The 12,488-nt window shown below is 36.7% G+C and overlaps 1 protein-coding gene across 3 annotated transcripts in view; it reads right to left on the reverse strand.

Annotated features, from left to right (window-relative positions):
* The window catches only part of PDE10A (phosphodiesterase 10A), a 382,017-nt gene that overhangs the window by 18,292 nt on the left and 351,237 nt on the right, over positions 1-12,488 (reverse strand). For all 3 annotated transcript variants that reach the window (XM_074863004.1, XM_074863003.1, XM_074863002.1), the window contains exons 12-17: positions 10,345-10,437; positions 9,513-9,699; positions 7,926-8,068; positions 5,783-5,866; positions 5,034-5,184; positions 1,838-1,993 (exon numbers count right to left, since the gene is read on the reverse strand). In XM_074863004.1, the coding sequence (XP_074719105.1) occupies positions 1,838-1,993; positions 5,034-5,184; positions 5,783-5,866; positions 7,926-8,068; positions 9,513-9,699; positions 10,345-10,437 (814 nt within the window). The remainder of the gene's footprint in view (positions 1-1,837; positions 1,994-5,033; positions 5,185-5,782; positions 5,867-7,925; positions 8,069-9,512; positions 9,700-10,344; positions 10,438-12,488) is intronic.

Genomic DNA, 12,488 nt, shown 5'->3' on the forward strand with positions numbered 1-12,488 from the left:
AAAGACCACTGTGACAGCTTCTGTTCATACTACTAGAAAAGATTCTGTTAAGCACTGACAGAAGCTGCCATTTCTGAGCATGTCACTTAGGCTTTTGAGTGGTACATAACAAAGTACAGCTGCTAAGATTTTATTCTTTCCCTGCTGACCTAAAGCTAGTGAATAGAATCCTCTGTATTTGTAAGTATGGTGTACACTAGAACTGCAGGTGGATGAGCAAAGCAGCTATAAAGTTGCAAACACTGAAAAGTACTACGGTTTACTAACATAAAATTAAAACTTATTGAGATAAACCCTAAAGGGTTTGGTGAGTTGGTTGGCCTTTTTTTGTAACAGTCCAGGAATTCAGTAAGGCTTTTTGATTCAAATGAAAACCAGCAAGTCCAAAAGGCTGTTCTAATCTGCCTTTGCTGCTAATCACCACCCGCAGGCGTTTGGGTAGCCAGTGTCTGAATCCACTCTACACTCCTGACCAGCTATCTCCCCTTCTTCACTCACACTGACAGCCAAGGCTAGGAGGTAGAAGGGAAGCAACAGGGTTCCCCTGCCTTCTTGGCAAATGGGACTTTCACCGATTACATTTCTGCAGGAAAAATGTAAAATGGTTTTTGAAGAATGACTTAAGTCTGCTTCACGTAGCCATAGTGGGACAGTTAATGACTGAGGAACTTTCTCACTGTGCACAAACTCACATCAAGACTAAATACTAAAACTCTAATGCCATACCACCACTGAAGGATTCAATTACACACTCCTCAATTACACATGGAGGAGCATTCAGAGATAAAGCTTCCATTCCCTGATGAAATGTATAGGATACCTAAAACCATAATCACATGATGTGCTTCTGAATACAATACAGAATATGTATTTTTCCTAAAAGGTGATTAGGTATTTAAGAAAATAAATATCTTCCCCCTGAAAGACCAGAAAGAAAGAAAAGTTAACAATGAATTAGTGGCACAGTAGCATGGTAAGGCTGTGCATTGAGCATGTGCATGATAAACTAAAATCAGTGAGCACAAGTATGTTATGGACTGGCAGTGGTTTCATAGGTGAGAGTTCTCACTCCTCTAATTGAGCATGAAAAAAATTTTCCCTGATGAGAAAATATCTGTGTGTTAGTAGCACACCTGGATTTCCCAAAATGTGTCTGCATGTTTGCTTGTACTTTTCTATTCATTAAACATACAGACACATTATCTCACATTAGGAACTCTCTTTCACAGAATATTACCTTATTTAGGTTTTTTATTTCAAATTGCTGAATAACAAAAAAGCACATGATAACATAATAAGTTTAAACTTTTCATGCGTGCAAAATTAACATTTCCTTCTTCATGCCACACATTTAATGTTCACAGAATTTATTACAGCAGGTTTTCGAGATTCTCATGCAAACTTTTGCCAGTACTTGAGGTTTTTTTTCAGAATTCCAGAATGGTTGAAGACTTTGTTGAAGCACATTACACTGGAAATATCTAAGTAAGTGAGAAACTGATTTTTCATTCCATATTCCATATGGTCACAGGAAAAACACTCATTGACCCAGAGGCTAAAAGCTCCAAAGGAAGGCCATAAGCAAAGACCTTCAAATACACAATATTTTTTATAACACCAAGATTTTGGGAAAGCTATGTTTTGCACTATTACTGAATGCTTGGGTTGCTAATTGTGGAACCTGGCTTGCTGTAATAAATCTTCCACTCTTCTAAACGAGCACTACAATCCAGAAATTAAATGAAGCATGCTTCAGAAAATCTACTGGGTAATGATGTGACTCCTATTTCCACCACTGGACTCTACTGCACAGAAGATACAATTTCAATAATCCTACCTGCAGGATGGACACAGTCTGCGAGAAGTGGTGCTGTTCCATTGTTGATGTGGAATAGAGAGCAGCTAAGGGGTGATCAAACTTCTGAAGATAGCTGTTGCTGTAACCTCTGTGATCCAGGTCATGACACAGGCATGCAACTAAAAGACCTTTTCGCTATTAAAAAAAAAAAAAAAAAAAAAAAAAAAAAGAGAGAGAGAGAAACACGAAAAGTAAGATGTGTTTCCTGCCCCTAGATGTCACTCTCTTCCCAAAATACTGTAAAAGCTGCACTATGCTTGCCCGGCCTTCAAAAAGCATATGGAGAAACAGCCTTAAAATTGAAAGAAACACAAAAGTGAGGATGTGCAAATTAAATTTCTCAGTCCAATTGTAATTCAAACCTTTTATAAATTATGAATTTAAAAACCATTGTTGCACAATCACAAACTATTGGAGGAATTCTGCTTCAGGAAGAAATCTGAGTTTTAAACAGATAAGTCTGGTCATCCACTGAATCCTTACCATGTTTATTAAAAAAATAAAAAGTGCAGTTATTGGAGGAAATACATAAGATGTATGATCTTCTGGTCAAGGCAACTGCACCAAAGTCTGATGCTAGACCTGCCTCTGCAATGCTCCTTGAAGACACTAACAAAGTCTACTAGGTGAAACTTTCCCTAGGAAGTCACTAATATGAGCCATAGAACCATTGGACAAAAGGCAACTGCTTAATATCCTAAAGCAATGGAGTCCCTGAAATCTCTCTTTCAACACACGAAACACATGAACACTTGCAAAAGGTGCTCACACAGAAGGTGTGTTTTGAAAACACATTCATTAATATTTGTGAAGCAGTTACTGTCAGCCTGGAGTATCATGAAAATGTCTTTATAGACTTAACAGCTCTGTTTTATAGTTGGTTCTGATAAGCATTCAGTAAACAAGGATAAGGCTATAAAATGAAGCAGAAAAAGACTACTGATTAACCATCTATTAAGTGAGCAACTTCCAAATCTGTATACTGTACTGAGGCACATGATTCTGTGGGAAAACAGCAAACGATGTAACTAAAGATTTTATCATAAATATACAACGTGCAGAATTAAGGTTGTAGCAATCCCAACTGTATTTCTGATTTTGAGACCTTCACTTCTATTTTAAATCCTTCACTTTTCTTTTTAGTGACGTCTGTTCAGTATTGCATCTTGTGAAGTGCATTTTTAAAGAGCAAATAGAACAGATGATGCAGCAGCACATGTACACACAGATCCTCAGCAGACATGGAACCCTTAGGAACATAACACACACCTGTATTACTTGAAGTCATGCTGTAACAGCTGTAGTAAGCTGGTATCCCCTTTTTACTACTATCAGGAGGTGCAAGACATTTAAGCAATAGACTTGAAAAAGTCTCCAACAGCAGAAGAACAGTGACTCTCAGAATCCTTTGTGCTACATGTTAGATCTAGAGGGCATAAGCTCTTCTGTCCTTCCCCCACAAGTCTAATTCTCCTGCTGCATCCTTTACAACCCGTGTTTTTCCCAGTCTTACAATTATCAGTCTGTCCCTTGTACCAGATGGTTCTCTTTGTCTAACTTGTCCCAGTCTCCTCATCCCAGTAAGTCATTCTTGTCTCAGTCCTTCAGGATTATATAATGCTTAATCCCAGTGCCCTTGACCTTGTACCCATTCTCCCTGCTTGGATCTCAAATCTTTGACCACTGCCAACTGCTGGATCTATTTGTCTCTAGATCAGAGTCCTCTTTATAGTGTTTCATACTTCTCTTCCCATCTCTAAGTTTATCGAGGTTCATGCCATCATCCCTCACCTGAGACCAGCCCATCCTAGTTCCCCAAACTTTCCTTCAGCAGTTTCCTATATTATTCTCTAGTCTCAAGAAAGGAGACTGCTGGAAAGGGCTGGAACATAGGCTGGGATAAGGCATTCTAACATGTGAAGGTTGGCTGGAGTTTGGCAGGGAACAAATACTGTTTCCATCTCTCTTAACAGCTGCCTTGTTTCCTCTCCCTGCCTTTCTTACTCTGCATCTCCAAAACGATGGGGCTTACTACTTGCTTAGTACTGAACGTTATCAGACCTTTCAACATTCCCTGAGGCTGCAATCCACAGATTTTTGTTGTTAAAGTAATACTGATTTTTTCAGACTTGTATAGCTTTGCCAACTTTCAGCATATGCCTGGCAAATGCCACTTTCCTATTTTAGTGTAAATTTTCCAGTCCCTGCTTTACAGCAGAATAAACTCGACCTTTCCAAATAAAAGATCACCAAATTTTATTCTACTCTTATGCAATGAACAAAAACTTGATTTCTCCTAGCATGTTTCCCTAAAAGAGCCAAATAATTTTGGCTGAAATTTCCCCAAATGAATCAACTTGAGGAAGTCATGGGGCTTGGAAAATTACAGCCCAAATGGCCAGCTTTAAGTTATACACAACTGAAAACAGGTTCTCCCAGTCAGAACTTTCAGGTAGTATTAATAATAGACAGCACTCCCAGTTGTACCTACCATAATTCAGAAAAAAACCCCAAGTGATAGTTCTTCATAGTGTATATTAACATTTAACCATTCTAAACTTTCCATTTTATAACTTTTCCAGTTAGTGATCTATTTGAAGTATTTTTTTTCTGATTTTTTTTAAACACTATGCATTTATCTTCAAAATATGTACCTGCCTGCTAAGGAAAACTGTACTATAATAAAAGTTAATCAGTGAATTAGCACATTTGGACAACTGTTTTCCTTCCATCCTTTCTACTCTTCTCCTTTACTCACATATGTCAACAATCTCTGCTACCCTTGTTCTCCAATTCAGGATCTCCCAGACCTCACAGGGTTCAAGACCCACGGTGTTTCCCTTCCCTCATATAGATCTGACAGTTAGTTAAATAATTAAAATAAAGACTGTGATTGTAAGTGATCAGGCAGAACCTCAAAATGTGGACATGGACTTATAGCCAGTCTGCTGCTGTTTCTTCAGTGGGCAGACCTGAAAACCATGAAGGAAACTCTAGGATTAGCAATCTGAATAATTCTCCTTCCTCAGGCTTTCTACTCACACACATTCCTCTGCCGGGACCTTTATATACATTCTGCCCAAGCTGACAGCAAAACTCTAGCATAGAAAATGTACTTCTACAACAGCTGATACCTCTGATCAGGTCTAGCAACTGATACAATTATCTTACCTACCTCTAGATCAGTGAAAAGCCCCTGGTTGTTCTGAAGTATGGCATACATGCAATGTGCAACTGTAACTGCATGCTTCCAGTTGTGGTAGGGCACACGGCGATAATTCTTCTTTACAGACATAGTAAATCGGCATAGCTTTTCAAGTTCAAAGCTAGAAAGAAATTAATTTGGTCAGAGACAAGAAATAAGAATGGGAAAAATAACCAATAGAGGAGAAAAAGATGCTTTTTGATTTACTCTTCTTGCTAGGATTGATTCTCATTGTGGATGACTCATTGATTACAAGAGTTATTCATACTTTGGCAAGGACAGAGGAGTGTAGATACCTCACAATGCTCTGAGTTTAATCTGTAAAGTTCTGGAACATAAGTCAAGCTACCCAGTTCCGGCAACACAATTGAATAACCTTCCCTGATCCCTGAAACTTGAAGCATGGTTTCTTTAAATTGTTATCCATTCAACCTGCCAAACAGTGAAACTCTGCATCTAATAGACAATTTGAAAACATAATTTGTGAACAAAACAGAAAACTGGGTTTTTTAAAGCAAGTGACACAGAAGAAATAATCCCGTTTAAATGAAACTTTCGGTCAAATGCCAAATGCATGAATTGTTTTGAATAAAAGAATTTGAGATGCTCCATATTGACATTGTGAAAAGAAGATTTCACTTCTTCCAAGTAAATGTTAAAATTTTTTTCCAGTTTGGCCAAATGAACAGAATTAAAGCAATAAATCATATACTTCATACCAGGCTGTCCCACAGGACTGGTGAACCATGTAGACAAAAATGGCTGGCCAGACATCCTCATACGGACTGATATCAAAGTGGTATCTAAGAAGAAAGTTTCATCTTAGTAAGGACAAACACTTTTTCATTCTTACTAAAAGCAAGTGAAAATGACTAGGTAATATATATCCAACAGCATTGACTTGTTTCTGAATATACACAGAAAACTGACTTTACAGGCTACATTTTCCAGCAATGTAAGTTAATATATTTCTGCTAAGGTCAATGGAACTATGCTCATAGAATCACACAGAATCATTTAGGTTAAAAAAGACTCAGAATCATCAAGTCCACACATTAGCCTTTGGTAGCCTTTGGTTTTGTTTAGTTAATAGAAACATAAATCTTTATTTAAGAATCCATTGCTTAAGTAACATACAAAAATCTTTGTTCTACAGGGATGATGAGAGCTTTATCAGCACCCCTAAAATACTGCAGACTTTTCTCTCAGGAATTGTAAAGATGGCATCTCTAATAATATACTTACTGGCTTTTTTCAATAATTTGTCACAAATTTGGTGAGACTCACTCTAATTTTGATATAGAAAAAAAAACAACTTTTACTGGCTAATAGAAATAAAGCCCAAACTTCAAAACATTTAATACTGTATTTTTTATGTTTTGTTAGCTAAAGACTTCTCCCCTCTCCTGATATTAGGACATCTAGGCCTCATATTAGCGACCCACTCAGCAGAACTGTTTGTCCTTCGATTATTAATTAACGCCTTTCCCTGCACCTCCTGTGCTGCAAGTCTTCTATTTACTTTCCATTGAACCCAGCTAAACGCTTGTGTGTACGTGGCCCACTGAACAGCACAGCAGGTGCAGGAGAGCTGAAGGTAGATGAATTGCTTGGAAAATGGTTAAATGTATTCAGATTGCTCAAACTAAAGGATGTTAATATAATTTAGAATGAAACCTGTCATCTTTGCAAGTAAAAGTCATTTTTGCTGAGGCGTGGGTTATATAATATCATCTAACAGAGCACAAGAAATTGTATTGCAAATTAGGGTGTAATCCTGCAAACTGCTAATACTCTGGCTTTCAAGCCAATCACTTCAGCATGTAATGAACTTTAACTGTAAGCAGCCCCTATTAACTATATGCTTGCATGCTTTGCTTGCTCACAGCTACAATGCTCAGCACCTGACAGAAATGAGCGAGCTCTGGAGATTAGGTTTAGAAAGACAACTTAGATTTTGTGACTCAGTATCACAGAGTTTTGATTTTAGGCACCTGGTCACTACATTAGAATTTATTGTCCTAGGACAGAAACAGTGACAAAAAAAAAAAATTAAATGAATCCTGGAGTTAGCACTGAATGGAGACTGACTGGTAAATACAGATAGAGTTACATCTTCAGTACACAGCAGACCCTTGGGAGCTGAAAGTAACCAAATTACTTCAGAGAAAGCCTGAGAGGCTGGATGGGAAGTCCTCCTCCAAATTGAGGCCGCAACTCTAAACTCTAGCACCTGAGATTCCTAACCCTGAATTATCTTCAGAAGTTGAGATCTGTATCCATTTTCCCCTCCTTCAAGAAACACAGGCAGATGCACAAAACACACATACCAAAAAAAAACCCGCAAAACCCAAACACACACACACACCCCCCAAACCAAAACACACACAAACCCCCAAAATTCCAGGAATTAGGTCAATCTTTTATTCTAAAACATTTACAAGGGGATGAGATCATGCATCTGGTCTTAGCTACTGATGTTCCAGCTCAGCCTCCTATCTGGATCTGAGCTGTTGGTGACTTGGGACTGGCAGAAAGCAAGCTCATCTCTACAATCCTTAGATATAAACCAATGCTTAAAGCAACTACTGTAGCTACCCGTGCCTGAGAAAAATGCTACCATTCTGAGTAGGTATTATTCTACATCTTTGATAAGATAAATTTTGTTCACAGGTCATTAAATATAACTAAGTATAAGAAAGCTGGAGATAAATACCTATGATTTTGGGATAGTTCAATAATAAAAGTGCTTCCTACAAACCCCTCCACTACATCTAGCGGAAAAAAATAAAACCAGCAAAAATTATCTTTTTCACAGACTGATACAAGATGCAACTGTCGCTATATAAGAAAAATACCTACAGTTCAATTTCTTTATAAATATGTGGAGGCAGTGTACAGTGCATGAGGTTTTGCCACTCTTCTGCAGTACAAACACTGTGGTAGGATAGCTTCTCCATCGTTACACGGTAAATACACTCTGAATGGCGAATTCTGTGGTACATCTGAAAAAAAGGAAGTAACTCATTAGTGTAAAATTTTAATAAAGGAAAAAACATTTCTTTCTTGTATTCAAGCACTTACTCTTAAAATACACATCTGCAAACATTAGTTATTTTGGCTGCTCAACTTCCCACATTAGAAAAGTGCCAGATTATATGAAATTCAGTACTTCTTGAAAACTGAGCTTTCTATTACATCAGTTTGCATCTACTCAGTCAAGCAAACATCTAAGGCTCGGATGATTTTTCACTGTGTCTGAGCTCTCCCAAGAAAAAGAATCAAAGTTCATGAGTTAGAAACAGAGCTCAGTCCCTTACAATATGCTACCAGAAAGAAAACTGCTAACGGGGCACAGTTCATGTTTTGTGCCACTGCATGAATTCAGCTATTAACTGGTAGAAATAACTGATACTTATGCACAATAAAAAGTACATGAGATGTTTATTATACCTACATTACTATACAATAACTGTGAAAAATAAGTGCAGTTAATTTTCGAGAGGTTCAGATAGCTATCGCAGACACGGCATGGTTTGTAAACAAGTGAGGACACAACAATTTTACTAGTAAAGATAATCCTCTGGAGGATGCTCATGCCCTGAATGGTAACATTCACCATCTAAAAAGAGTGAACTCACACACAATTGAGTGATTGAATAGTCCCAAGTTTCATTTATATGCAGGCCTTTCTACTTGCCTTGAGTCATGTGGAATGAGTTTAAGTAATTGTTAGTGAAATTTGCTGCCCCAGTATACCAACATGATGTTGGTAAAATGTCTTAATGTAAATCACCAGGCTTAACTGGCATTGTATTGTATCTTATCTCCCATGAATACAACACATTTCTTCTGCATTGCATTTTTATTGCATTTATTGCATTTTTGTACTTACATAGTCATCATTATTACATTGGTTATGCTTCCTATGGGAGTAGTAATTTTTGTGATGATGAACAGTTTGAAAACAAAAATAGCTATCCACTCTATAAGCATGGATAATTATGAGTACATAGCACAGCATATAAATGTATAAATTGATATCTTTGAATATTAAACATATGGAATCGAGAGAATACATAACATCTCCATCCCCCAGTTAAATTTGTAAAATGTGATCTGAAATTATAAAAGTAAATAAGAATCATAGTTTTTAATGGAAAAGAGAAGACAGACAGATATCATTCACATTTCAGAGTTTGCTCTCTCAGTTTAGCTACATGAAATCGATGTATCCAGAGTACAATTATTTCAGAAAGCATCAAATTAATCCCTATCATCTTCTTAAAATATCATTATTCAGAAAAGAATTTGATTCCTGTTTCCTCATTAATTCAACAAAACAGACTTATGAATCACTTTAATAATCTGGAACATCAAAATCTTTAAGTAGGATTCTAAGTCTTCCCATTATAACCAACATCTTACAAAACTGTAAATAAAACTTACATTAGCACAGTGTAAGGCTAAAGCACAAAAGACTGCAAACATTTTAAAGTTGTTCTCATCAGTTTTAGAGAAGGCACTTCCACTTATTTTGTTCACCATCTGCACAACACCTATTACACTTCCTCGGCTTACAATAGGCATGCACAGGATATTTCTGGTTGTGTAGCCTGTGTAGAGGTCTACTTCTCTGGAGAGCCAGAAAAGAGAAAGGGAAAAAAAAAAGGAAAGAGTTAATATTATTAATTAATATCTAGTCCTTGATTCTCAGAAATGTTGATGTACAATATACTAAATAGTTTTGAAGTATATGTAATTAGTACCCGCAAGAAGTTCACTGTCAAAGCTCTCAAATATTTCCATCTACTGTGTCATATTTAGAAAGTAGTTTTTAATCCCTTAATCTCCTTTTGCAAGATAAAGAATTAACGGTTCCTCAAATGTACAGTCATCTTATAAAATTATAAAATTAAAGAATGCATTCAGGTACTTAGGCATGCTATTTGTTAGTGAACTTTTTTTCTCCTCCGAAATTAATCAGATTGCAGGAAGGCTAATAAAGAAAACCTGAAACAGTCTACCTAACTGGGCAAAGTTCTGTAACAGGAAAAATAACTAAATTTTTCTCCATTATATTTGTATTTGATAAAAATAATACTTCTTATTTTATATCTTAAAAATATCCCTGATGGCTAAAGCATTTAAAGAGATATCTATAGGTTGTCTCCTCACTAGAGAATCACAGCTTCATGAATGCATCCTAATATGAAATTTAAGAAGTAAATTTACAACTGGTTTGGTGAGCTGTCTTCGCCTCCTGTGAATAACATCCTACCTGTTAAAGCGTGGATCTGCATAGGCATCAGGAATGTTAAGGACTTCTCCTGTTCTTGCCACTTGACCAGCTATTCCTTTTTCTATAGAAAATCTGCAGAAAATAAAAATGTGTTAGCCACAATATGAACTATCTGGAAAAACATTTCTCCAGTGGAGTCTGTCTTGGGCACAGTAATGGATATTTGTTCCCAACCAGCGTCATTTTGATGCTTTTAGGAGAAAAATTTTACAAGACAACAACTATAGTAGTAAATAATAAAATAAAAAAGCACATACTAAGAGACACCTTCTGAAAACATTTTATATAACCTCATAGTATGACAGTTTTAGTGACAAAAATTCAGTCTTCAATAACCCTGGGGGTTATGCCTGATAAATATGACATTTGTACAGAACCTGAGACTTGCATTTACTTTTAAAAGCTATTGATTTTATCATACTTTTACATATTCATTGTTTCTTTAAACACACCATAAGCAATATGGAGCTTGTTTATTTGTGGGGGTGGGGGATGAAGGCAGGTGGATTTGGTAAAATAAACTTTGGAAAAAGACCTGTGGAAATTTCAAAGCTAAACATTATATGCAATTGCCATGTACACTTCAGAATAACTAGCTTGTTTCATCTCATGACATGCAAACACTGTCATGGGACTAACTGCATCCCTTAATCACCACAAGAAAGTTAAACACAACAAATATATTCTGGAGTGGAATCAGAAAAATCTACAAGTCTGTCTTGCGAGGAAATAATTTTCAATTCTTCGACATAAAACAGTTATGATGTACAAGCACAAAAGTATTTGTGGAAAAAAATAAGTAGAAAGAATCACGTATCCAAATGTACCCAGGTAGTATCCTGCCCCCACTGAAGTTAGTGACAAAGATGATAGGATTTCACTGCACACCCCATTTTAAGTTAGTTTCTTCTGCTGCTTGTTATGATCACACCAACTTAAGGCTCTTTCCTGATGACTAACTCAGTGTCACTTTCTTACTGAAGTTGTACTTCTCTTCCAGTACACAGCACCAGTGAAGTGGCTCACACCCTTGCACTCAGACCCAATGTTTCAATAATTTTCATACAGAAAAAACAGAAAGATATAAGCAAGAAAAACAATTATCAAGAAGTATTAAAGTGTACGTTAAAGCAGGCCACCTTCTTTAATTTACACCACCTCCTTGCTTGTCAGTATGTAAATTGCACCAATTTTGACTCCTTCCATTCTCACTCACACAATGTAGTAAGTGGGAGTAAGTTTGTCTAAAGGAGTCTAAGTGAAAACATGAATCACGTCTTCTATTGGCCTAGAACTTGAAAAGTATAAGGAGGAAATGAAAAAAATTTTGAGAAAAAAATCTATGCTGAGTATTTTAACAAAATTTTAGTGCAGGATATTTAGTCACACACTTCTTTCTTTTTAAAAAGCCACAGGTTTAAAACCTGTGTGTCTTTGAAAATCTCAATCTGTATCTATTAAGGATTCATAATTTTTGCAAAGTGAAAAATGTTATGTTTGCCTCTTGCATTAAAATTGCATATGTGTAAAATTTATGTAGTTTTGGCCTGAAACAGAAACACACATCAGTTTTAGGCAGAGAATCCTAGGTATTCATTACAAGCCCATATACATTTTCAAATTCACCACTTCAAGCATACTTCAGAATCATAATTATTTAAAAGTTTGAAAATACTCTAAATTCACATGAGAGAAAGTAAAACTAAATTATTGGACTTGAAATCTTCAACACCAATGACCAGTCCATACTCGATTCTACATATGCCTAATCCATCTGTAAGAAGTGCAAATTATTATTTCCTTGCTTTGGATGTGCTTGAATCGCACAAATTGCAATTCCTCTTGGGAACCCTCTTGGGAAAAAAAAGTCCCATACTGGCAGACTATGGATTAGGTGCACCTTTACCTGCACCTTTACCTACCTCAGAACACCTCTGTTTTTTTCCCAACATGATTTCCAAAAGGACCGCCTCCGGAAGACGGCATTTCCAGGAGTGACGTTATAGCTTCAGAGACGTTGTTTCGATGGCACTGCAATGTCATTCCCAGAAGTACTACCTTCTGGAGGCGGGTCCTGGTGGGAATGATATCACAGTATGACAAGTATTGTCAGGGTACCTGCA

The sequence above is a fragment of the Strix uralensis genome, chromosome 3, assembly GCF_047716275.1.
Source record: "Strix uralensis isolate ZFMK-TIS-50842 chromosome 3, bStrUra1, whole genome shotgun sequence".
Classification (NCBI taxonomy): Eukaryota; Metazoa; Chordata; class Aves; order Strigiformes; family Strigidae; genus Strix; species Strix uralensis.